The sequence below is a fragment of the Protomyctophum bolini genome, assembly GCF_963924005.1.
Source record: "Protomyctophum bolini genome assembly, chromosome: 19".
Lineage (NCBI taxonomy): Eukaryota > Metazoa > Chordata > Actinopteri > Myctophiformes > Myctophidae > Protomyctophum > Protomyctophum bolini.
Genome location: NC_137880.1, coordinates 39,994,350 through 40,021,724, shown reverse-complemented (window position 1 = coordinate 40,021,724; position 27,375 = coordinate 39,994,350). Strand labels below are relative to the sequence as shown.

The 27,375-nt window shown below is 45.3% G+C and overlaps 1 protein-coding gene across 1 annotated transcript in view; it reads left to right on the top strand.

Moving 5' to 3' along the window:
* LOC308334721 (WD repeat-containing protein 26-like) overlaps positions 1–27,375 on the top strand; it is a gene marked incomplete at its 3' end in the record, with an annotated part of 35,197 nt that overhangs the window by 5,900 nt on the left and 1,922 nt on the right. The window contains exons 2-13 of the mRNA XM_080791525.1: positions 3,742–3,841; positions 6,790–6,846; positions 8,933–9,069; positions 11,714–11,811; positions 15,290–15,446; positions 16,514–16,652; positions 17,303–17,443; positions 19,014–19,133; positions 21,860–22,005; positions 22,602–22,680; positions 23,766–23,895; positions 26,555–26,749. Coding sequence (XP_080647651.1) covers positions 3,742–3,841; positions 6,790–6,846; positions 8,933–9,069; positions 11,714–11,811; positions 15,290–15,446; positions 16,514–16,652; positions 17,303–17,443; positions 19,014–19,133; positions 21,860–22,005; positions 22,602–22,680; positions 23,766–23,895; positions 26,555–26,749 — 1,499 coding nt within the window. The remainder of the gene's footprint in view (positions 1–3,741; positions 3,842–6,789; positions 6,847–8,932; positions 9,070–11,713; positions 11,812–15,289; positions 15,447–16,513; positions 16,653–17,302; positions 17,444–19,013; positions 19,134–21,859; positions 22,006–22,601; positions 22,681–23,765; positions 23,896–26,554; positions 26,750–27,375) is intronic.

The window sequence follows — 27,375 nt, the reverse complement described above, 5'->3', positions numbered from 1 at the left end:
ACAAACGTGGTGCTGCTGAGAAAAAGGCCCGGTCCCCCATGGTGCGCACGCAGCTTGGTATCGGGAACATGGAATAGGAGTTTGTTTGCAGATCTGAGGGTGCGGGTGGAGGATGTTTTTGGAGGGGTGATTAGTTCCTGTAGGTATGGAGGGGCATGTCCATGTGCGTTTGTCTTATATGTAGCCTATCAAAGACCCCTCAAGCACATTGTTTAAAGGGGAATTCCATACTAAAAGGCTTTCTTACCTTTCTTTGTAGTTGTTACGTCCCCACTACCAAGGAGCTTTTGTGCAAAAGCTCCTTATTGGCTGTTCCCCCTACCATAAGCCCTAAATGAATTGCATTGAATTGAATGGGAATTGAATGGGGCTATGGGGTGTTGTGCTAATTCGCTTATTTCCATCGCACAAAATTATAATGTCTTTGTATATATCCTCTCTTCATAATGTAAATAATATCCCAAGCGGCACACTTTACTACTTCTTTCGATGGAAAAATAAGCGAATTAGCACAACACCCCATATAGCCCCATTCAATTCCCATTCAATGCAATGCAATTCATTGAGGGCTTATGGTAGGGGAAATAGCCAATAAGGAGTTTTTGCACAAAAAAACACCTGGACCTCTTTGGTGGGGACGTAAGAAAGATAAGAAAGCATTCTAGGATGGAATTCTCCTTTAACTATTTTCAGCAATGGGATGTTAGTTTTTTTTGGGTGGGTATATCTTGTTGAGCTGGCCGTTTTGAAAGTAGCTCTCAAGTCCAAAAAGTGTGGGCACCTCCTGGTCTACACAGTTACACTGTTACACTGTTACACTGTTACACTGTTACACTGTTACACTGTTACACTGTTACACTGTTACACTGTTTCACTGTTTCACTGATAGATTGATCACTGTGTTTTAAGTAGGGATGCACCGAAAGGTAAATTCTTGGCCGAAACCGAATACCGAATATAGGAAACACTTGGCCGAAAACAGAATATCCGAATATGATTAATATTATATCTCTTTTTTCCTACCATTGCGGTCATGGCCGTACCTTAAAGCTATACCTGATTTATGGCAAAATAAATGGTTCTGGCAAAACTTAACTTAAATAATAATCACTATTATGGGTCCATAAAACATGTATTCAGCTCTTTTGAATGCATTCATTGCATACACTATTCGGTGATATATTTTCTGCCTATTCGGACCGAAACCGAATAGGCAGAAAATGCATTTTTAGCCATTTTCTGCCGAATATGTTCTGTTGCCGAATATTCGGTGCATCACTAGTTTTAAGCATTATTATGTTATAGTTTAGCTTTTGAATAGCAGATCTACAAGCTCATAGCGTGCCGTGCTATGAGCTTGTAGATCTGCTATTTGTTTTTTTTAATCGTGAAAATGTGGCACAAATCTTTGAATAATATATATATATTCTTTCAGAGCGAAAACACCAAAAGGGTTTCCCCGCCCTGGCCTGAATGGGTTAATACTGTGTGCAATAATGATTGGCCGACATCAGCGGGTGCTTCCTGTATAACTGTGATGTCATCAGCAGGGGGGGGGGGGGGTCACTCTGACACTCTGAAGTAATCTTTTATGTTTACAATATGTTTTACGTTGCCAAAGCGTACATACAACAAAACAAAAGTCAACAAACGTCCCAACAATAATGAACAAGTACTATACAGTAACAATGAAAATAAATTAACAAACATAAACATAACAGCAACTTAATGACCCTGTTCAGACAGATATACCTGTCTCTACTGTCCACTGTCTGTCCCTCAGACAGATATACCTGTCTCTACTGTCCACTGTCTGTCCCTCAGACAGATATACCTGTCTCTATTGTCCACTGTCTGTCCCTCAGACAGATATACCTGTCTCTATTGTCCACTGTCTGTCCGTCAGACAGATATACCTGTCTCTACTGTCCTCTGTCTGTCCCTCAGACAGATATACCTGTCTCTACTGTCCACTGTCTGTCCCTCAGACAGATATACCTGTCTCTTCTGTCCACTGTCTGTCCCTCAGACAGATATACCTGTCTCTACTGTCCACTGTCTGTCCCTCAGACAGATATACCTGTCTCTACTGTCCACTGTCTGTCCCTCAGACAGATATACCTGTCTCTACTGTCCACTGTCTGTCCCTCAGTTGATGACAACTCCACGCGTATTTTGCTGCCAAAACTGTGCATTTGGACTGTTCTCCCAGAACATATTGGAGTGATGAGTTATTAATGGTGGATTAAAATTCTTTATATTTTTCTTTAAATTTAGGGAAGAATGATTCTCTGATGTCTTTATACTTGTCGCATTGTAACAGAAAGTGTAGTTCCGTCTCCACCTCCCCTTGAGAGCAGAGTGAACACAGTCTGTCTTCTCTAGGCAGCCAGTTCTGTCTGTGTGTCTGTGTCTGTGTCAGTTCTGTCTGTGTCTGCCTGTTTCTATTGCCAGGTGGTGGTCGCCGAGTCTGTACATAGTCAACATCTTCCTCAGTTTTGGATCAGTAACAGTGGTCAGGTAGTTTGCCACTGTGTATTCTCGGTTGAGGGCCAAATAGCATTCTAATTTACTTTGGGTTTTTGTTGTGTTTTTCCAATATGTGATATAATGTTCTTGTTGCATTTTGATAGTTTGGTTAGTGGAGGTTGTTTTAGTCAGGGGAGGGGTGGTGGGGGTAAGACTGAGGATCAGCTGACTGAGGTTGTTTTAGTGAGGGGAGGGGTGGTGGGGGTAAGACTGAGGGGACTCCTGCTCATGTTCTCCTCTTGGCATTGTAAGGATGGTAGGAGGTGGGGTCACTATTTTGAAGGTGCTTATGGAATTTGAATGCTCTTTTCTGGATGTTAATTAGGAGAGGAAATTGGCCAAGTTCCGCTCTGCATGCATTATTTGGAGTTTTTCTTTGAGTTTTTAATATATATTTACAAAATTCTGTGTGAATAGTCTCAATTGGATGTTTGTCCCAATTAGAAAATTCCTGATTTGCCAGGGGACCCCACACTTCACTACCATACAGGGCAATTGGCTCAATAATTGATTTGAAAATCATCAGCCAAATTCGAATTGGAATGTTAATTTTGATAGATTTTCTAATCGTATAGAAAGCCCTTCTTGCCTTTTCCCTCAGGTCATTCACAGCGTGTGTGTGTGTGTGTGTGTGTGTGTGTGTTCTCTATGTTGGTGCAGCCAAGTAAAAAAAGGGTATCTGCCTCCCTGACATCTGGACCGTTTCTGGAAAACCATGACTTTTGTCTTTTTCATATTGACTTTCAGCGCCCAGGTCTGACAGAAGTGTTGCAGATGATCTAGGAGCTGCTGTAGTCCTTCTTTACAGTCGGACAGCAGCACCAGATCATCTGCAAACGGCAAGCATTTAATCCCTTTGTCCCCGAGGGTAAGGCCAGGTGCTGATGAGTCCTCCAGCCATTTTTGCCAATTCATTTATATAAATGTTGAACAGGGTTGGACTTAGATTGTTGCCCTTCATTATATTACTCCTCTACTTTGGGTGGAAGAAATCTGTTCTTTTGTTGCCAATTTTTTACTGCACATTTATTATTATTTTGATACATTGTTTTAATAATATCATATGTTTTCCCCCCCACACCACTTTTTAGCAGGCCCTCATGCCAAATCGAGTCAAATGCCTTTTCAAAATCTACAAAGCAGGAGAAAATGTTGGATTTGTTTTGATTAACGTGTTTCTATCTCTCTCTCTCTCTCTCTCTCTCTCTGTAGTCAGACAGTGGACCTGCTCATGCAGGAGTCGGGCTGCAGACTAGAACACCCATCGGCCACCAAGTTCCGCAACCATGTCATGGAGGGAGAGTGGGACAAGGTGTGTGTGTCCTTAAATGTACTGTACTTAACATACAGCCATGTCATGGAGGGAGTCTAGTAGTCTAGTTTACTCCCCCCTCAGGTGTAAAGGAGCAACTTGGACACTCAGGCATGAAGGAAGCATGAGTTCAAGTCCGTTGCTCTCCCCTTGTCCCCCATATATGGGGACTAGGCTGGTCTCCCCTTGTCCCCCATATATGGGGACTAGGCTGGTCTCCCCTTGTCCCCCATATATGGGGACTAGGCTGGTCTCCCCTTGTCCCCCATATATGGGGACTAGGTTGGTCTCCCCTTGTCCCCCATATATGGGGACTAGGTTGGTCTTCCCATGTCCCCCATATATGGGGACCAGGTTGGTCTCCCCTTGTCCCCCATATATGGGGACTAGGTTGGTGGAGGGTGTGTAGAGCCCAGGATCACATTAGATGATTGACACAGGGGTGAAAAATGGGTTACAAAATCGTGGGATAAAAAATATATAAAAAAAGAATAATAAACTAGTAGTCTAACTAAACTAAGTATGCACCCCAAGCCAATCGCAATAGGGCCCTATGGGCTGGCAAGTAGACTATATAGCCAGACATTATGCCTTCCATATCTGACTGTCGGGCACCTCTAGACTACAGACATTATGCCTTCCATATCTGACTGTCAGGCACCTCTAGACTACAGACATTATGCCTTCCATATCTGACTGTCAGGCACCTCTAGACTACAGACATTATGCCTTCCATATCTGACTGTCAGGCACCTCTAGACTACAGACATTATGCCTTCCATATCTGACTGTCAGGCACCTCTAGACTACAGACACTGGGCTGTATTTTGCGTGTCTTAATTAAGTACCAGGTCTTATTCCCTAACTTGAGTAAACTAAAGACCTGGGGGCGTGATCAATGCTCTTTGGCCACTCAGAATAGCCAAATGGCATTGGTCACGCCTCCAGGTCTTTAGTTTAATCAAGTTAGGGAATAAGACCTGGAATACTTAAGACACGCAAAATACAGCCCATTATCTCTTCCATATCTGACTGTCATGCACCTCTCTCTCTAGCCTATAGCCAGACATTATCCCTTCCATGCACCTCTCTAGCCGGCGTTGAAGTGAGACGAACCAACATTGTTGTTGTTTTTCCTACACGGCTCTAGAGGGATGGTAAATATTGTCCCAAGGTCATCATAGCGTTAGCTTGTGGAACAGAGGCACAGTCCTTATCATGGCATGATGCCCTTTGCATTATTCACTAGTCATGTTTGCCCAGTGCCAACAAGAGATGAAGCCCCAAAGCAGCACTGGGTTAGAATGATCGCAGGGCTGCGTCGTGAAGGCCTCGTTATAAAAGGATCCCTGGCGAATAACGGCCAAGCTACACCAGGCTTTTCTCGCGCGTTTACTCTAAACGCGCGGACCGCGCATGCGTAAGCCCAAATGCCCCGGCTACATCGATCTGTCAGACGTGCGGCAGGTTTGTGGCGGGACCTTCCGGGAGGATATATAGATACGCGCGCATGGGGGCATTATACGCATGTAAAAAAAATTAGAACCGATCCTATATTTTTAGAGCACGCGTAGGATGGCCCGCGGTATCCGTGCGTCTGGTGTAGCTGGTATCATCGACATATATTGGTCCTATCCAAACGCACTGTACGCGCAGTAAACGCGTGCAGTAAACGCATACGCACGCGCGCAAAATTGCCTGGTCTAGCTTGGCCGTAAGACCACTATATTCCATAGGGCTGGACTACACATGGACATCATCAACAGGAGCAGTTCCTATTCTCCGTAGTCAGACCGCTGCCATCTTGCCAGCAAGGTGATACCTATAGGTGACACTTCCCACAGACAGCCCGTTCATCCACACAGAAATGTCCTCTCTAATTATATTAAACAACGTCAAAATCACCAACATTGCAGCTGTGGGGAAAGCTTGAATTATCCTCTTCGGTGAAGTTTTTGTTTAATAAAAATCCACCGTAGACATTTTATGAGCTACACCATGTCAAGAAATTCCTTGTGATTCTTTTAAGTGTTGGAGTTTGGAAGCGCTCGTTATCAGTAAAGGAACCTTCTGCTGCCTCCTGCATTATGTGCACATTCTAAACGGGTGGTGCGCCTGGGCTGTTGAGTGATGGTCAACGAGCGCTTCCAAACTCCAGCAGTTAGAAAAAAATCACAAGGAATTTCTTGGTAGCTCATAAAAGTCTACGGTGGATTTTTATGAAACAAACACTTTACAGACTGAAAGAGGATCATTCAAGCTTTCCCTACAGCTGCAATGTTGGTGATTTTGACGTTGTTTAATATAATTAGAGAGGACTTTTCTGTGTGGATGAACGGGCTGTCTGTGGGGAAGTGTCACCTATAGGTATCACCTTGCTGGCAAGATGGCTGCGGTCTGAATAATAGAGAATTGTGAAAGATTCTTTATTTATGAAAGAAATACAATACAAGCTCATGGCTTGTAGCACTCGGTGCCGCGCTATGAGCTGCTAGGTTTTTTTTAATCGCGAAAATGTGGCGCAAATCTTTGAATGTATATTCTTTCAGAGCGAACGTTTTTAACTCAAATCTTTGCTTCTGGGAGGTGGGACGGGGCCGTCCCTGGAACAACATGTTTTCAGATGTGGGATCGGCGGCCAATTACATACAATTTTGGGGGTCCTTGACATGAAATATTGAGCACCACTTGATACAGAAACATGAGGGTATTTCAGAAAACTGTCTTTTTTTTTTTAAATTAATTGACATCAGGCCAAGGCTCATATCCATCTCCGGTGAGAACGTTGGCGAATACACACACGCTCACACACGCACACGCACACGCACACGCACACACACACACACACACACACACACACACACACACCCCCTGTGTGCATGCATACATGGAAAGTGCTGAGCTAACCAGTTGTATCTCCCCCCTCCCTTCTCTTTGTTGTGTTTCAGGCTGAGAATGATCTCAACGAACTCAGAGCGCTGATGCATTCTCCCAACGCTATTGTGGTAAGAGCCGTTGCCAGGTTTGCTTGTTTGTTTGTTTTTTGTTTGTTTTTTTGCGAGAGAAACAAGCAAAGCAACTCATCAGCCCAGTAAACTGCCTCCCCCTGGCCAGCCGGGGCGCCTGATGGAGGGGAAAGGAACTGGTTGGAATAACGTGTTCCTTCCACGCGCTATACGTCCAACCAGGGAAACTCCCCCCTGTCAGGTTGTAAAGGAGCAACTTGGACACTCAGGCATGAAGGAAGCATGAGTTCAAGTCCGTTGCTCTCCCCTTGTCCCCCATATATGGGGACTAGGTTGGTGGAGGGTGTGTAGAGCCCAGGATCACATTAGATGATTGACACAGGGGTGAAAAATGGGTTACAAAATCGTGGGATAAAAAATATATATAAAAAAAAAATCATGCCCAAATGCGCTTATTAATAAGCGGACGTGGCAACAGCACTGCCCTGTGTGACGCCTGCAGTGACGGCAGACGAGGTTAGGACCGGGAGGTTCTAGAATGCTGCTGACCCCTCTGACCTCTGACCCCACTGACCTCTGCTGTGGCTTCCAGTTGGAGGACCATTACCTCACTGACCTCTGAACCCCACTAACCCTGCTGTGGCTTCTAGTTGGAGGACTAGGCATTGACACTAAGGGTTGCCCACTTGCCCCACCTGGCCCTGGCAGCTAAATAAAACACTAAGGGTTGCCCACCTGCCCCTGGCAGCTAAATAAAACACTAAGGGTTGCCCACCTGCCCCTGGCAGGTAAATAAAACACTAAGGGTTACCCACCTGCCCCTGGCAGCTAAATAAAACACTAAGGGTTGCCCACCTGCCCCTGGCAGGTAAATAAAACACTAAGGGTTGCCCACCTGCCCCTGGCAGGTAAATAAAACACTAAGGGTTGCCCACCTGCCCCCCGGCAGCTAAATAAAACACTAAGGGTTGCCCACCTGCCCCTGGCAGCTAAACAAAACACTATGGGTTGCCCACCTGCCCCTGGCAGCTAAACAAAACACTATGTACAGAAATGGCTGTATCTCTGCTCTGAGAGGCCGGGCATGTACAGTGAACTGTTGTTATGTTTGTGTCGTGTCTTGACATCATTCTTGGCAGTGCGCGTGCACACACGCACACACACAAACGCACACACACTCCTTGTAAGCGCTGGGCTTTGCTGCTTTGTGGAGTTTTTGTGTTACTGTCTCCTGGTCCTCAGATGGAGACAATATTAAACTTTCCATTCAGCTGCTCTGTCAGAGAGGATGAGACTCCCTTGTAGCACACACTACACAACCTCATAACAGTGTCGTGGGTTTTAATCAACACCAAGAGGTTTGGGATGGACAGACAGACAGACAGACAGACAGACATCATTGCTTACTGGAGCTCAAAGCACCAGGTAGCCATTTTGGGGTCTCTTGTTGTAAACATGATTCTGTCTGTCTGTCCGCCAAGGAGCGGTGAGCTGCAGCCGTGCCGCGCTCAGGAATCATTTGATTAGTAGATTTGACCCCTCCCCAATCCAACCCATTGATGCTGAGTGCCAAGCAGGGACTGACCCCCCCAATCCAACCCATTGATGCTGAGTGCCAAGCAGGGACTGACCCCCCAATCCAACCCATTGATGCTGAGTGCCAAGCAGGGACTGACCCCCCAATCCAACCATTGATGCTGAGTTCCAAGCAGGGACTGACCCCCCCAATCCAACCCATTGATGCTGAGTGCCAAGCAGGGACTGACCCCCCAATCCAACCATTGATGCTGAGTGCCAAGCAGGGACTGACCCCCCCAATCCAACCCTTTGATGCTGAGTGCCAAGCAGGGACTGACCCCCCCCAATCCAACCCTTTGATGCTGAGTGCCAAGCAGGGTCCTGTTGGTTTTGGCAGATAAATTCTGATAATAATAATTGCTAAAGAGTGTTTTTATTATAACCTTTTTAAGAATTGTCTAAATGGGTTTTAACTGGGTCTTTCTGCTCTCTCCGTCTCTCTCTCCCTCTCTCTCCCTCTCCCCCTCTCTCTCTCTCTCTCTCTCTCTCCCTCTCTCCATCTCTCTCCCTCTCTCTCTCTCTCTCTCCCCCTCTCTCTCTCCCACAGCGTATGAAGTTCCTCCTCCTGCAGCAGAAGTATCTAGAGTATCTGGAGGACGGGAAGGTCCTGGAAGCTCTCCAGGTCCTGAGAGGAGAGCTGACGCCTCTGAAGTACAACACAGACCGCATCCACGTCCTCAGCGGGTACGTAGCGGTTAGCGTAGCGGTTAGCGTAGCGTAGCGCGCCATCTAATAGAGCCACACGCTCAGTGGGTACGTAGCAGTTAGCGTAGCGTAGCGCGCCGTCTAATAGAGCCACACGCTCAGTGGGTACGTAGCGGTTAGCGTAGCGCGCCGTCTAATAGAGCCACACGCTCAGCGGGTACGTAGCAGTTAGCGCCGTCTAATATAGATTACACACACACACACACACACACACACACACACACACACAGAGAGAGAGATACTTGGTGCATCTATAAATAGATTTGCTTTCACATCATCATGTAATGATGGTTATACTCTATATCTTCCAATTACATATAATATTTGGGGTCCTTGACATGAAAATATTGAGAACCACTGATATAGAAACGTGAGGTTTTTCAGAAAATTGTCATGATTTAGAAGACTTTTTTAAATATATTTTTTTAATTCATTTAGTCCTAAATGGGTTAATCTGCCCGGCTGTCCCTGGCCTGATGATCACTGGGTTTTGTTTATGGCCAATTTGTCCACCAATTATCCTTCGGAAAATGTTCTCATAATCCAATGTTCTGAGACACACAGGTGACCTGCGTTCTGTTAATAATTTGCCTCGCCTGACCTAACTGACTGTGTTGCCTTCCATATCTGCCTTCCATATCTGCACACTTACACAGCCATCTATCCAATTCCAACGCCGTTCCGATCGATTGTCAAAAATCGACGCAAACGTTTCCGATCAATGCCGGCGGTGTTTCTCTGCAACATGCTTTGCTAGCGGGACTCTCCAGACTTCATTATCTCATTGATTAGCTGGAATGGATTGGGCATGTCGAGCAGCCTCTAACGGGCCTTATCAATCTGTCGGTCACGTTATTGATCTGTAACCGCTTGGTCAATGTAGCTGCTGTCCCTCTCCACCAGGCCGAAGGCATGGGGAGAGAGTGTGTTATGGGGAGAGAGTATGTTTTATTGTCTCCACCAGGCCGAAGGCATGGGGGGAGAGAGTATGTCTTGCACTCCGTCCGTGTGTGTGTGTGTGTGTCCGTTCGTCCGTACCTTAAAGGTATATTCAGTGATTTCACTCAAAAAACCTTAGGTTTCGTTTTTGGCTGTGGGACCTAAGCCTTCGTCCAATCAGGATAGAGAGTCAAAAACGAAACCTAAGGTTTTTTGACCCCCAGGGGTTAACTGGGGACAGGGAGGAACTCCTTATATGGTCAGCACACTCTGTAGTAGAGAGGATTATCACAACAAAACAAAAAAATAATAATTTGCCCTGGTGGAGACCTGTCCTATTATAGCGCCACCAGGAGGCCACAACCTGACCTGCCCTGGTGGAGACCTGTCCTATTATAGCGCCACCAGGAGGCCACAACCTGACCTGCCCTGGTGGAGACCTGTCCTATTATAGCGCCACCAGGAGGCCACAACCTGACCTGCCCTGGTGGAGACCTGTCCTATTATAGCGCCACCAGGAGCCTTTTCACTGACGGAAACTAAACTCCCTCCCAGTCTTCGTGGCCGTCGTCTGAAAACCCTCCTCTTCAGTAGCACAGCCTCGACGACCTAAAGGTCTAAACTTATCGGTAATTTAGATTTCATGTCTGCATTTCATGTAGACGTAGCACTCCATGCGCTCACAGTCTACTGTACCGATACTGTTAGACAGATACAAAGGGAGTCTACCAACGCGCCTCAAGCCTAAAACGGCTGATCCGGTGCTTCACAGGTGCAGGGACATCAAAGTTGCATAAGGAGAAGAGACTGGAGCAGCACGGACATTTAGAGCCTTTTATTAAGGTGCTGAGTATACAAAACGACTAACGTTTCGACCTTGCGGTCTTCATCAGAGTCATGGGTGGTAGCATTTGGGCATGTCTCATATACAGGATGGGCTATCAATGAGCCAATGACAGGACACCATATGACATGTGATAACCCGTCACTACCAGCAGTCTAGGTAATGTAAGAGGGTGGCTATGGAAAAAAACGCTGCTGAACAGTAAAATAAATAAAGTAAAACAGTGATTTAACCATAAAAAAGACATCGAAATAAAAAAAAAACTGTATTTAGGAACAACAGTGCACATACATATTTAAGGGCCTTGTGGCCAAATAAATAGAAAAAATTAAAACAGAGGTACAAAAGAGTCAATACAACACTCTCAGGGCAAAAGAAAAAACAACAAAAAAAACAGAAGATTTCGTTTTGTATACTCAGCACCTTAACCCATTCTGAACGGGAACCCATTTCGGTGTTAGCATCATGTCATGCTTTAGCTATTGAAAAATAGCAGATCTACAAGCTCATAGCGCGCCACCGAGTGGCGCGCTACGAGCTTGTAGGTCTGCTATTTTTGAAAAATCGAAGAACGACTGACATTTTTTAGAATCTGATCTCAGGTCAGAATGGGTTCATCAGACCAGCGTGTGTCCAGTGGAAACCTCGTATGAATCTGATCTCAGGTCAGAATGGGTTCATCAGACCAGCGTGTGTCCAGTGGAAACCTCGTATGAATCTGATCTCAGGTCAGAATGGGTTAATAAAAGGCTCTAAATGTCCGTGCTTCTCCTTATGCAACTGTTAGACAGATGTTAGGTTCTTCACTTCCTTGTTGACTGTGTTGTGTCTGATCTGCAGGTATCTGATGTGCAGCCATTCAGAGGACCTGCGCTCCAAGGCGGAGTGGGACGGCAAAGGATCGGCCTCGCGATGCCGACTCCTGGACAAACTACAAAGTGAGGAGACGCAACTCAACACGACTCAATTCAATTCAGTTCAATTCAAAGGGCTTTATTGGCATGAGAAAACATACGTTTACATTGCCAAAGCAGAAAGAACAATACAACAATACAATCAAAACAAAAATGATGTACATTTGAAGGTCAGAATCTTCAATAGATCAATTTCTATGTACCACGGTCACTCGATGCAGGTATATACACAATGATTAGTCTTTAGTGTGGTTGTGTTCCATTTGATGTCCTTCTCCTATCACAGCAACTCACAAATCTTGCTGCTGTGTTTGCACATTGTTGTACTTCGCCCAGCAGATATGGGAGTTTTTGGTCATGTTTTCAAAATCTGCGTGTGTGGTTGTAATCTGTGGGAAGTATGTGTCTCTGATGTCTTGGTACAATGGACAGATGGTTAGGAAGTGTAGCTCGGTTTCCACTTCGTTTAGTGTGCAGTGGGTGCATAGTCTGTCTTCTCTCGGGATACAGGTCTGCCTATGACAGCCTTTCTCCATCGCGAGACTGTGTGCTCACTGAGTCTGTACCTAGTTAAGATTTGTCTTTGTTTTGGGTCGGTCACGGTGCTCAGGTATTCTGCCACTGTGTATTCTCTGTTTAGGGCCAGATAGCATTCTAGTTTACTCTGCTTTTGTGTCGCTTCTTTCCAATGTCCTTTTGCGGTTTTATAATTTGGTTTTAGTCCAATGGGTTTTCTATCTCGTGGCTCTGTTTGTGTTTGTACAACTCACTCTAGAGAGACTCCGATCCATCGGCCACAGATTTAAATCGGACGATATTCACTCCAAATGACTCGATCATTTGGAGGTGATCGGCAAATTTACCTGATCTGGAGAAACGGATCTTTTATACCATTTAAGTGGTATAAAAGTCAATTAGATATATAGTATAATATCGTTTTGCTTTGTGACAGGCCTCAACATTCTCCCCCCTTCCTCCACACGCACGCACACACACACACACACACACACACACTCACACACACACACACACACACACACACACACACACACACACACACACACACTCACACACACACACCAGGCATTGACATTAAGGCTTGTCCGCTTGTCTAACAACATAGTGTTAGTTATTAAAATAAAAGAATTGTGGGAACTAAACTTGTGGGACTGTAGCAATCTCAATGCTCTACCAATACTCATCATCCTCCTCCAATTTAGTGCAACAATATTGTACAAGACCTACAAGCTCACAACGGGCCGAGGCTCGACGCATTGTGAGCTTGTAGATCTGCTGTTTCTTTGCACACCGGCCACGGCTTTTTGCACCGGTCTGCACCTGGCCATCATTTGGTTACATACAGTACAGTACATCTTTTTTTTAGTATAAACAATAAACATTGCAGGCAATGCATTTTGATTTAATTGTAAGAGGGAGCGTATCAACACACAGGTGTAACCACTACATGTTCTGATTGAGCAAGGGGAAGCAGCGGACAAATACATGATTTCATTATAAACTGTAGGCCTACGCACCGGTAGATTGCAATTGAATAAAATCATAATTGCGAATGCAGTGAGCACTTACTATGAGACCTAGCAGATCATGTCTGTGTGTCTGTCTGTGTGTCTGTCTGTCCCGCTATCCAAATATGGAGTGTGTTGCATCAGCAATCACTCAGCTCCATATATGGGCACAAAAGGGGCCAGGTTCACTCAGCTCCATATATGGGCACAAAAGGGGCCAGTGATTTGTTTGTTGTGGACCTGGCCCCTTTTGTGCCCATATATGGAGCTGAGTGCGTTCGCGCGTCTTACTCGTTTATAGGCCTACACTACACACAGCCTACTGTAGTACTGTGTGTAGTCAAGTGGCTAAACCACACAGGTTAGGTTACAGGCGATAGAAAATGTAATGTCAAGCAGAGCCATGCGGTGCACGTGAACTATATGCCGATAGCATCTCACTCCATATCATTTAATAAAAGCATTATAAAAAACATGAATTATACACCCAATGCTGTCTAGCATCAAATGCTGGATGAGTGAGAACTTTCTCAAGCTAAATGACGATAGGACAGAAGTTCTCATAATCGGTTCAAGTGAGCAGAAAGAATCAATAATAAGCAAACTTGGCAACCTGACTGTAGAAAGTAACAGTACGGTAAAGAACCTGGGGGTCATTATTGATTCTGAATTGAATTTTAATTCACACATTAATCATGTTACCAAGATGGCCTTTTTTCACCTTAGAAATATAGCACGAATCAGAGCCTATTTGTCCTTGGACGATGCAAAAACGTTTTGGCTTCCGGTTGTTTTTAGGATTGATTTTTAAATTATTTTACTTGTGTATAAAGCTCTCAATGGTCTCGCACCTTCCTATACCTACATGACTGCCTGCCTAAATATGTACCCAAACCGCCCCCTAAGGTCTTCCACTGCTGGCCTGCTCGCTTTGCCTAAAAAAATGGCAACTAAAAAATACGGGGAAGCAGCTTTTTGCTTCTAGGGGCCGACGGCATGGAACAAGCTCCCACTGTACCTTCGACAGGCAGCCTCTGTAGACATTTTTAAAGCACAGTTCAAGACCCACTTCTACAACATTGCTTTTAATTGATCTTTTATTTTTTGTTATTTATGTCCTCACTGTATTGCATTACTGCTTGTTTTTTAAAGGAGAATTCCATGCTAGAATGCTTTCTTACCTTTCTTTGTAGTTGTTACGTCCCCACAAAAGAGGTCCAGGTGTTTTTTTGTGCAATTCAGCATTGAATGGGAATTGAATGGGGCTATGGGGTGTTATGCTAGTTCGCTTATTTCCATCGAAAGAAGTAGTAAAGTGTGCCACTTGGGATATTATTTACATTATGAAGAGAGGATATATACAAATAAATAATAATTTTGAGCGAAGGAAATAAGCGAATTAGCACAACACCCCATAGCCCCATTCAATTTCCATTCAAGGGGCGGCGGTGGCTCAGGGGTAGAGTGCCTGGATGGGAACCGCAAGGTTGCCAGTTCGAACCCGGGCTCCCCCAGAGTTACTGTCGAAGTGTCCTTGAGCAAGACACTGAAGCCCTAATTGCTCCCGATGTGCTAGTTGGTGCCTTGCATGGTTTCCGCTGCCATCGGTGTGTGAATGGGTGAATGTAATGCACAATCTATGTAAAGCGCCTTGGATAAAGGCGCTATATAAATGCACCATTTACCATTTACCATTCAATTCAATGCAATTCATTGAGGGCTTATGGTAGGGGAATAGCCAATAAGGAGCTTTTGCACAAAATAACACCTGGACCTCTTTGGTGGGGACATAACGACTACAAAGAAAGGTAAGAAAGCATTCTAGCATGGAATTCTCCTTTAATGTCGTTGCCTTGCTTTTCTTTTATTCTCCATTGTTCTGTAAAGCACTTTGAGCTGCATTTCATGCCATGAAAGGTGCTAAACAAATAAAGTATTATTATTATCATTAACCCTGCGTGTCCCTGCGTCCACAGCGTACCTCCCCCCCTCCGTCATGCTTCCTCCCAGACGTCTCCAGACTCTCCTCCGTCAGGCGGTGGAGCTGCAGAGAGACCGCTGCCTCTACCACAACACCAAGATGGACGCCAGCCTGGACTCTGTGTCCATGTTACTGGACCACGTCTGTAGCCGGTCAGTACCTCTCTCTCTCTCTCTCTGTCTGTCTGTCTCTATGTCTCTCTACCACAATAGCCAGATAGACAGCAGCCTGTTAGTACCTCTAACAGTAACAAACCCAAACTTTATACCATACCTGCTTAGTATGAGGTATAAAATACAGCAGCAATTGTGTTCATAAAACACTGAAAGATTGGGTAAGACTGACGTTATGTATCTTTCAGGACCGTTCACTGCTTCGTCTCAACCATTACTCAATGGCTCTGGTCTCAGACCCCGCGGTGGATATTTTGACATTTTATTTTTTATGTTGCCACTACTGTTGGAGCAGCCATAAACTACACAGGTTCATCCCGATGTTCTGGGCATCTTTGTAAAGTTAGTGTTTAGTAAAAAGCAGGTAAAAGAGTAACGTTTGAGGCAAACTAACATCAGTCACTCTGCCGTTCACTGTAGTAGAAGAGGTGCGCCTGCTGAGGGTTTAAACCCCGCAGATACGTCGAGTCTGCCTACAGGAAATACGTAGGCTGCGACCATGAGACCCGCTCCTGGATTCGTCTATTATATAGGCACTTGCTGCACTTGTTATCTGTTACTTAAAGGGGAATAACACTCATTTTCTATGGAGTTGTGTGCACTGGAAAAAATACATTCTGTGTTGCCTAGAACTGGAGGTCTGAAATAAACAGTAACATTATGAAGTACATGTTGGTGATGTCACTGAGATGTACTTCATAATGTTACTTCAGACCTCCAGTTCTAGGCAACACAGAATGGGGGGGACTTTCTTATTATATCCACACAACAACTCTAAGGTATATTAATGACAGTAAAATGTTGAAAATGAGTGGAATCCCGTAGTCACTAATTCACTGGGATACCAAAAAAACATTTGAAAAGAAAGGTTTCTCACTGTTCTCGGGTTGAATATTGACATGCGATTAAAATGTGATTAATCGAGATTAATTAATTACAAAGCCTCTGATTAATTAGATTAATTTTTGTAATCGAGTCCCAGCTCTAAACATAATGCTTTAAAACACTAACACGGGTTAAAGGAGGATGTCCCTGGTCTCCCACAGGAAGCAGTTCCCGTGCTACACCCAGCAGATCCTGACAGAACATTGCAACGAGGTCTGGTTCTGTAAGTTCTCCAACGACGGAACCAAGCTGGCCACCGGCTCCAAGGACACCACGGTCATCATCTGGACCGTGGACCCGGTGAGACCGCACACACACACGCACACACACGCACACGCACACACATCGCATTGCATCGGCATTGCATCGGCTGATCTGAGCGAGCGGTTTTGTATAGGGTTCGATCATGTACTTCCACACGTCCCAAACTCTTCTCCCTTCTGGCTCCAAAACTGTGGAATGCACTTCCCATTGCAGTCAGAACTGCAGCATCACTCCCAATCCTCCACCGTAGTCTGAAAACCCACCTTTCCAGACTCCATCATGGCCCATAGCACTTACTCTACCCTAGATAGCACTTCTGTAGACTTAGATAGCATTTGATACAGACTTATAGCATGTTATGTAGACAGCACTAGAATTGCATTGTATGTAGTCATAGCACGTCATAGTACATATGTATAGCATAGTAGTATAGATGTATAGTTTATATGTATAGTTTCATTATATAGATATTCCACTGTTACGTTCTTAGCTTACGCATGTTTCATGATAAATGCTTTTATGTGATGTATTCCCGTGCTTTTTTGTTCTTGCTTAATGTAAATCGCTCTGGATTAAGAGCGTCTGCTAAATGCCTAAATTGTAAATTGTGTGTGCGTGTGTGTCCCTGTGTGTGTGTGTGTGTGTGTGTGTGTGTGTGTGTGTGTGTGTGTGCGTGCGTGCTTCAGGAGAGCCACCAGCTGAAGCTCCTCCGGACCCTGGAGGGCCACGCCTACGGGGTCAGTTATCTAGCCTGGAGTCCAGACGACTCCTTCCTGATCGCCTGTGGACCCGACGACTGCTCTGAGCTCTGGCTCTGGAACGTCCAGGTAACACACACACACACAGACACACAGACACACACACACACACACACAGACACACACACACACACACACACACACACACACACACACACACACACACACACACAGGGACACACACACACACACACACACACACACACACACACACACACACACACACACACACACAGTATCTATTGTCACACCCATTCCTGGGCTCAAATTCTTTGAAAACTCATCAAATGTTGGATGAGTGAGAACTTTCTCAAGCTAAATGAGGATAGGACTGAAGTTCTAGTGAGCAGAAATAATCAATAATAAACAGACTTGGCAACCTGACTGTAGAAAGTAACAGTACACTAAAGAACCTGGGGGTCATTATTGATTCTGAATAGAATTTTAATTCACACATTAATCATGTTGCCAAGATTGCCTTTTTTCACCTTAGAAATATTTGCACGAATCAGAGCCTATTTGTCTTTTGTCTGTCTGATGCAAAAACGCTAATCCACGCCTTTGTTTTTTCTCGGCTTGATTTATATTGCAATGCACTTTTTTCTGGCCTGCCTAAGAAAACAACTGACAGATTACAACTTGTCCAAAATGCAGCAGCCAGAGTTTCAACTAGAACTAAGATGAGAGAACATATTACTCCAGTTTTGGCATCACTGCACTGGCTTCCGGTTGTTTTTAGGATTGATTTTAAAATAATTTTACTTATGTATAAAGCTCTCAATGGTCTCGCACCTTCCTATACCTACATGACTGCCTGCCTAAATATGTCCCAAACCGCCCCCCTAAGGTCTTCCACTGCTGGCCTGCTCGCTTTGCCTAATAACATGGCAACTAAAAAATACGAGGAAGCAGCTTTTTAAAAGTTTTATTATTATTACAGTAGCGCATCCTGTGGATGCAGAGGTCGTTGTTTTATTGAGTCCCTCAACTATAAACTGCGTTTTGTGATGCAAAACGCACCCTATTTTAATCTCTGGACTTCACTTTGTCTTTTTAGTCTCCAAGGCAGTGTTTGGTTGCCCTCGGGTTCTGCACTCTGAAAATAGCAGATCTACAAGCTCACAACACATCAAGGCTAACCAAAAATAACTGTTGTCAGTCAGTGGTTCTCAAACTGAAAACGTCAAGGACACCAGAATGTGAACATATCAGAATGTGAACATATCCAGGTTTATCTCTCCTAACGGCACCAACATCCATCATACAGCAGAACCTTCTCAAGCTGTGGGTCTGAGAGGCAGAATCTCATCAAATGGTGGCGCTAAATGTCAACTAAATAATGGACCTTGACATGAAAAGGGTTGAAAACCACTGATGGAGCCTTTTATAGCTGTGGATTTCATATGGGGGAGGGGGGAGGGAGGGAGGGGGGAAGGGAAGGAAGGAGGGAAGGAGGGAGGGGGAAAGGACACAAACGTGCATGGCCGATAAAAGCAGTCTACAGACGGTGTACTCAATGACCTCTCGTTGTCTGACCCCTCCCCCCCTCTCTCTCTCTCTCTCTCTCTCTCTCCCTCCCCCAACACTCCAACTCCTTTTCTCCTCGTTCTCCCCCCCCCCCCCCCCCCCCCCCCCGCAGACGGGCGAGCTGCGGACGAAGATGTCCCAGTCCCACGAGGACAGCCTGACCAGCGTGGCCTGGAACCCTGACGGCAAGCGCTTTGTCACCGGGGGACAGAGAGGACAGTTCTACCAGTGTGTAAGTAGCCTGAGCTGACGTGTTAAGTTTCTGGTCTAGAGGGGCGGGTCGCGGCTGAGATTTGCGCACGCCCTGATTGGATCTCACCGATCTGTCCGTCAGCCCTGGCCACTCCTCTCTCCGACCTAGTGAAGCGCTACGTCACATCATTTGGAGCGACGCCCACCCGGAAGCGTTGACTCCCACTTCTAGACCAAGGCAGCCAATGCGTTCCTCCAGGCTTTCATTTTTCGCGCAGACGAAATGAAAGCCTGGGTATCGAGGCTAGTGTGTAGGTGACTTTGTGGGGACAGAAAGGACAACCCTTTGGTGCGGTCTGGGCTTAAAAGTCTATAGATTTAATCCATGGAGGCAGTGTCCTATAGGCCAGGTGTAGCTAATCAGTGCTGAGGTGTAAAGCTGGGTTTTGTTTGTGTGTTTTGATTGATTGAAATATTTATTAACAGTTTGCAGAATTACAGTACATTTCAAGCACAAACTCAATAGAAAGACTGTTAACTGTGAGTGAACGACCAAATTAAGCATTACACTTGTTTACAACAGGGTCCACCATGTTCAATTCATCAAGACATTTAGAGACGTACAAATAGACACTTCTATATAGTTAAAGAACAGAACAGGAATTCATCATAAAGGAAGCAAAAAGGGAAAAGAAACATATACAGTGAGGGGAAAAGGGGGGGGGGGGGGGGTGGGGGCGATTCAGATTTTACACGGGCCAGTTTTGAATTGCAGCCGTCCGTAGGTGCCCTTTGAGAGCGGTTTTGAAGGAGTCAAGGGATTCGCATGTCTTAATGACTGTTGGTAGGGCGTTCCACATTTTGGTGGCATAGGAGAGAAAATAATTTAGTCCCTTGTTTGTGCCGAATCTGGGTTGTACATGGTTCGTTGCACTCCCTCTGGTGTTGTGGGTGTGGACTTTGTTTACATTAAGGAAGTATTTAGACAGGTACATGGGTATCTTGGTTGTGTATCGAATCTTGTGGACCAGACCCATTGCAAGATGCTGTACTCTGTCGTCGACCCTAAGCCATCCCAGCCTGTGTGTGTGTGTGTGTGTGTGTGTGTGTGTGTGTGTGTGTGTGTGTGTGTGTGTGTGTGTGTGTTACTGGGGGGAGGGGAGATGGTAGGAATGTGACGGAGTGCACACCACCGCACACACACACACACAGTCACACACACACACACACACACACACACACACACACACACACACAGTGCGCTGAAGAATAGATCCCAGACTCCTCCCCCTATTCATGTGTCTCTGCCATGAACCCACTGAACCTATAAGGTCATGCTGTTTACCGTGTGTGTGTGTGTGTGTGTGTGTGTGTGTGTGTGTGTGTGTGTGTGTGTGTGTGTGCGCGCGTGTGTGTTATTGACCATGGTGGGGGTGGAGCCAAGGTTTGGTCTTGTGTACCAACATGTAAACAACAGTTTAGAGACGTTTCATGTTATTTATTTTTTTTAAGCCTCTGTAGATTCAAATACAAAACCCCCAGCTAAATGATGTTGGTAACCATATGGACCCTTAATAGATTTTGAACATCTGCAAATTACTTGATTTACAAAATGGTCTACAGTAATTAGAGAATGTAGAAGAAATCAACGTTTTGCCTGTTATCTCTCCTGTGAAACCACATCAATATCCCAGAGCATGGGATCATTGTGGACAAAAGTCGCTCTGGATTAAGAGCGTCTGCTAAATGTAAAGAATATGCTTTAGTTTAGGGTCTGAGGCTAAATGTCGTCATATGGTGGTCCGTGGCTCAAACCATGAATACATAATGGACCTTATCATGAAAACGAGGGGGTGCAGTGGGAGGGCTTTATTGGCATGAGAAAACATACGTTTACGTTGCCAAAGCACAATACAATCAAAACAAAAATTATGTACTTTGAAGGTCAGAATCTTCAATAGATCAACTTCTTATGTACCAAGATCACTCGATGCAGGTATAGTGCAGGAATATACACAATGATTAGTCTTTAGGGTGGTTGTGTTCCATTTGATATCCTTCTCCTATATCACAGCAACTCACAGATATTGCTGCTGTGTTTGCACATTGTTGTACTTCAGCCCAGCAGATATGGGAGTTTTTTTGTCAGTGGTCATGTTTTCAAAATCTCCGCGTGTGTGGTTGTAATCTGTGGGAAGTATGTGTCTCTGATGTCTTGGTACAATGGACAGATGGTTAGGAAGTGTAGCTCGGTTTCCACTTAATTTTGTGTGCAGTGGGTGCACTTACCCTACCCCCTTAGATTGCATTTCTGTAGACTTAGATAGCATTTGATACAGACTTATAGCATGTTATGTAGACGGCACTAGAATTGCATTGTATGTAGTCATAGCACGTCATAGTACATATGTATAGCATAGTAGTATAGATGTATAGTTTATATGTATAGTTTCATTACATAGATATTCCACTGTTACCTTCTTAGCTTACGCATGTTTCATGATAAATGATTTTTATGTGATGGATTAAGAGCGTCTGATAAATGCCTGAATTGTAAATTGTAGCTGACCAGTACAACCACAGTCTGATACTGTTGGCCACTAAGCAGCTCCACTGGAGCAGTTGGGGGTTCAGTGCCTTATTGCTCAAGGGCACTTCAGCGGTGTTGGGTGAGTGACGACCAATCACTTCACAAACCCTCGCAGATTTGTCCTGCCCGTCGAACCGACAACCTTTGGCTTAAGACGTGTCTTTGTTTTGTTCTAGGACCTGGACGGGAACCTCCTGGACTCGTGGGAGGGGGTGCGGGTCCAGTGTCTGTGGTGTCTGAACGACGGGCGGACGGTTCTGGCGTCGGACACGCACCAACGCATCCGCGGATACAACTTCGAGGACCTCACGGACAGGAACATGTGCGTAACTCAGTTTCAGGTTCAGGTTTATTTGGTTCATGTGTGTAGATAGATACAGAGTATAAATACAATGACATTTATTTTTGCTCAGAGCACTCTCAGTCTTACATACACAGGACATAAACAAGCATCTATAGTGCAAGAAAAAGACAAAAAACAGGAAAAGAAAAGTGCAAGTGAAGTGACAAAACAGTGCAATGCAGTTCCAGGTCAGCTGTTCAGCAGCCTGACTGCCCCCTGGGGGTAGAAACTGTTACTGAGATTTGATGCTCTGGTAGTGTTTTTTGGAAGGGAGTGGTTTGAACAGGGTGTTTGCGGGGAGGCTGGTGTCTTCCATGATGTTGTTGTGGGCTTTTTTCATACAGCGAGTGGTGTAGATGTTATGGAGACTGGGTAGTTCTGTGCTGCCGATGATTTTAGAACTCTGGGGGGAGCCCACAGGGTTCGAACTGGCAACCTTACGGTTACCATCCAGCCACTCTACCGCTGAGCCACTGCAGTACTAGGGACCCCCTCAAGGACCGGACCCCCGCCTGAGGTGGTCTCCCTCAGCGGGCCACAGTGACTGACCCGTGTTGTGTGTTCTTGTGTTTCAGAGTTCAAGAGGACCACCCTATCATGTCTTTCACTGTTTCAAAGAACGGACGATTAGCTTTGTTAAATGTAGCAACTCAGGTGAGCCTTTTGATGTCTTCTCTGTGCTGTGTGCATGAATGGTGCGGCACTCGGTGCCGTGCTGCGAGCTTGTAGATCTGCTATTTTTGAAAAATCATGAAAATGTGATCTTTGCCTATATATTCTTTCAGAGCGAACGTTTTTAACTCAAATCTTTACTTCTGGGGGTGGGGGGGTTAACCTGACGCTGCCAGATCCAAAAAGCTTGCTACGCAAATTTGTTTCACAGCTTATTTGGATCTGGGATCTCTGAGCTAACGCAGATCCGACCCGTACCGAACCAATCAGCGTGAGCTAAGGGCGGGATATGTGCGAAACCGGATGTGAAGCTATACAGACACATCAATATGATTGGTTGTGTTTGCACGCCCACACGGTGATCGATAGACGCTCCCATCCAATCATCTACCAAGTATCTTGAAAAAAAGGAACAGCCCCGTCATCGAATTTGCTTCCGCGATCCCAGATCCCAATAAGCTGTTAAACAAATTTGTGTAGCAAGCTTTTTGGATCTGGCAGCGTCAGGTTAGTGGGGGGTCCCTGGAACAACATATTTTGGGGGGTATGATGGGGGTCGGCGGCCAATTACAGATAATCTTGGGAGTCCCTGACATGAAATAGTTTGAGCACCACTGACACAGAAACATAGGGTTTAACCCTGTGAGAACCACTGACACAGAAACATAGGGTTTTAACCCTGTGAGAACCACTGACACAGAAACATAGGGTTTTTCAGAAAGCCGGTCAAAATGGGCTAAAGGCTCATACATAGTCTGGATTTTCGGTGGTGAGATGACCACCGAACTACAACATGACGTCACTGAGGTGACCACCGAACTACAACATGACGTCACTGAGGTGACCACCGAACTACAACATGACGTCACGAGCCGCGGTGAAGAGCAAACCACCGCCACCACTCCAGCCCTTCTCTCTGTTTTTACTCACCACCGCTCAACGTTATTTCAGCTCCGGTGGTCAGCTCACCACCGGAGCGGTGGTCACCTCACCACCGAAAATCCAGACTATGAATAGGCCTTAAATGTACACATTGTAACCTGGTGTCCCCCACCCTGCCCTGACAGGGAGTCCATCTGTGGGACCTCCAGGACCGCGTTCTGGTGAGGAAGTACCAGGGCGTGACCCAGGGCTTCTACACCATCCACTCCTGCTTCGGAGGACACAACGAAGACTTCATCGCCAGCGGCAGTGAAGGTACTTAATGAGTTAATAAATCACAATGATGTGAAGTCAGCGTCAACATGGATAAAATGTTTTTTTTTACACACAACACCCCATAATGATGAAGTGAAAAAAGTGTTCTCAAATATTTAGTTAATTTATAAAAAATAAGACACTGAAAAAACACATACATGTACATAAGTATTCACACTCTTGACTTAGTACTAAGTTGAGGCACCTTTGGCAGCAATTACAGCCTTAAGCCTTATGATCCTACAAGCTTGGCACACTTGAATTTGGGGTATTTTCCCCCTTCTTCTCTGCAGATCCTCTCAGGCTCTGTCAGGTTAGACGGGGAGCGTCGCTGCACAGATATTTCCAGGTCCTTCCAGAGATGCTCAATGGGGTTCCAGGCTGGGCTCTGGCTGGGCCACTCAAGGACTTTCACAGAGTCGTCCTAAAACCAATCCTTCGTTATCTTAGCTGTGTGCTTGGGGTCGTTGTCCTGTTGGAAGGTGAATCGCTGACCCAGTCGGAGGTCCTGAGTGCTCTGGAGCAGGTTTTCATCCAGGATGTCTCTGTACATTGCTCCATTCATCTTTCCCTCTATCCTGACAAGTCTCCCAGTTCCTGCCGTTGAAAAACATCCCCACAGCATGATGCTGCCACCACCATGCTTCACCGTAGGGATGGTATTTGCCAGGTGATGAGCGGTGCCTGGTTTCCTCCAGACGTAACGCTTGGCATTCAGGCCAAAAAGCTCTATTTTGGTTTCATCAGACCAGAGCAGGTGGCAGCATCATGCTGTGGGGATGTTTTTCAACGGCAGGAACTGGGAGACTTGTCAGGATAGAGGGAAAGATGAATGGAGCAGTGTACAGACAGCGCTCAGGACCTCCGACTGGGTCAGCGATTCACCTTCCAACAGGACAACGACCCCAAGCACACAGCTAAGATAACGAAGGATTGGTTTTAGGACGACTCTGTGAAAGTCCTTGAGTGGCCCAGCCAGAGCCCAGCCTGGAACCCCATTGAGCATCTCTGGAAGGACCTGAAAACAGCTGTGCAGCGACGCTCCCCGTCTAACCTGACAGAGCCTGAGAGGATCTGCAGAGAAGAAGGGGGAAAATACCCCAAATTCAAGTGTGCCAAGCTTGTAGGATCATAAGGCTTAAGGCTGTAATTGCTGCCAAAGGTGCCTCAACTTAGTACTAAGTCAAGAGTGTGAATACTTATGTAATTTTTTTCAGTTTCTTATTTTTTATAAATTAACAAAATATTTGAGAAGACTTTTTTCACTTTCATCATTATGGGGTATTGTGTGTAGTTTGATGAGGAAAAACCGAATTTAACCCATTTTGAAATGAGGCTGTAACAAAACAATGTGGTAAAAGTGAAGTGGTGTGAATACTTTCTGGATGCACTGTATATATATATATATATATATATATATATATATATATATATATACATATACACATATAAGAACGCTAGATGGCTCTCTGGCCAATGGAGAGCCATCTTACCTATATATACTTACTTATATGCTTTTATACGACGTTCATATAAAAAATACTATTAAGCAGATGAGTGTCCTGAATCATAGCCACGTTGATAATGTCTGTAATAATAATAATAATAAAACTTTATTTGTAGAGCACCTTTCATGACATGAAATGCAGCTCAAAGTGCTTTACAGAACAATGGAGAATAAAAAAGAAAAGCAAGGCAACGACATTAAAAAAACAAGCAGTAATGCAATACAGTGAGGACATAAAAAAATAAAAGATCAATTAAAAGCAATGTTGTAGAAGTGGGTATTTAGCTGTGCTTTAAAAATGTCTCCAGAGGCTGCCTGTCGAAGGTACAGTGGGAGTTTGTTCCATGCCGTCGGCCCGTAGAAGCAAAAAAGCTGCTTCCCCGTATTTTTTAGTTGCCATTTTTTTTTAGGCAAAGCGAGCAGGCCAGCAGTGGAAGACCTGAGGGGGCGGTTTGGGACATATTTAGGCAGGCAGTCATGTAGGTAGGAAGGTTTGGGACATATTTAGGCAGGCAGTCATTGCGAACGCAATGAGCACTTACTATGAGACCTAGCAGATCATGTCTGTGCGTGCGTGTGTCCCCCCTTTGTGCCCATATATGGAGCTACGTCCAAATATGGAGATCATGTCTGTCTGTCCCGCTTTTGTGCCCATATATGGAGCTGAGTGATTTGTGTCACCATGACTCAGCCATAACCATATAAGGAGTCCCCAGCTATACGTCCAAAACCCAAATATGTACGAGCTGCGTTCGCTTCCCGCGTTTGCGCGTCTTACTGGTGTAGGTAGGAAGGTTTGGGTACATATTTAGGCAGGCAGTGAGTCATGTAGGTAGGAAGGTTTGGGTACATATTTAGGCAGGCAGTCATGTAGGTAGGAAGGTTTGGGGACATATTTAGGCAGGCAGTCATGTAGGTAGGAAGGTTTGGGTACATATTTAGGCAGGCAGTCATGTAGGTAGGAAGGTTTGGGGACATATTTAGGCAGGCAGTCATGTAGGTAGGAAGGTTTGGGTACATATTTAGGCAGGCAGTGAGTCATGTAGGTAGGAAGGTTTGGGTACATATTTAGGCAGGCAGTCATGTAGGTAGGATGGTGCGAGACCATTGAGAGCTTTAAATAAACCAACCCGTTTGTAATTACCCCCTCAGACCACAAGGTGTACATCTGGCATCGGCGCAGCGAGCTGCCCATCGCCGAGCTGACGGGCCACACGCGCACCGTCAACTGTGTCTCGTGGAACCCCGCCATCCCCGGCCTCATGGCGTCAGCGTCTGACGACGGCACGGTGCGCGTCTGGGGCCCCGCCCCCTTCCTGCACTCCACGGAGACCGACCCCCTCAACGGTGAGTCCGAGGACCGCTCTGCTAAAGGTTCTTCTGAATCATTTACATAACGCTAGAATCATTTGCGAACGCAGTGAGCACTTACTATGAGACCTAGCAGATCATGTCTGTGCGTGTGTCCGTGTGTCCCCCCTTTGTGCCCATATATGGAGCTGAGTTATTTGTTTGTGATTTATGCAACACACTCCATATTTGGACGTATAGCTGCTTTGGGGACTCCTTATATGGTTATGGCTAAGTTAAAAACTTAACTTAAAAATAACTTAACTTAAATAAATAATAACTTAAAAATAAATCTTAAAAAAACCCAAATATGTACGAGCTGCGTTCGCTTCCCGCGTTTGCGCGTCTTACTGGTACTATGGGGTCAATCTGTGGAATGGTCTGGCTGTAGAACTCAAACAAAGCACCGACATTGTACAGTTTTAAGAGGAGAGAATTCCATACTAAAGGGCTTTCTTACCTTTCTTTGTAGTTGTTACGTCCCCACCAAAGAGGTCCAGGTGTTATTTTGTGCAAAAAGCTCCTTTTTGGCCGTTTCCCCTACCATAAGCCATCAATGAATTGAATTGAATGGGGCTAGGGGGTGTTGTGCTAATTCGCTTATTTCCATCGCTCAAAATTAT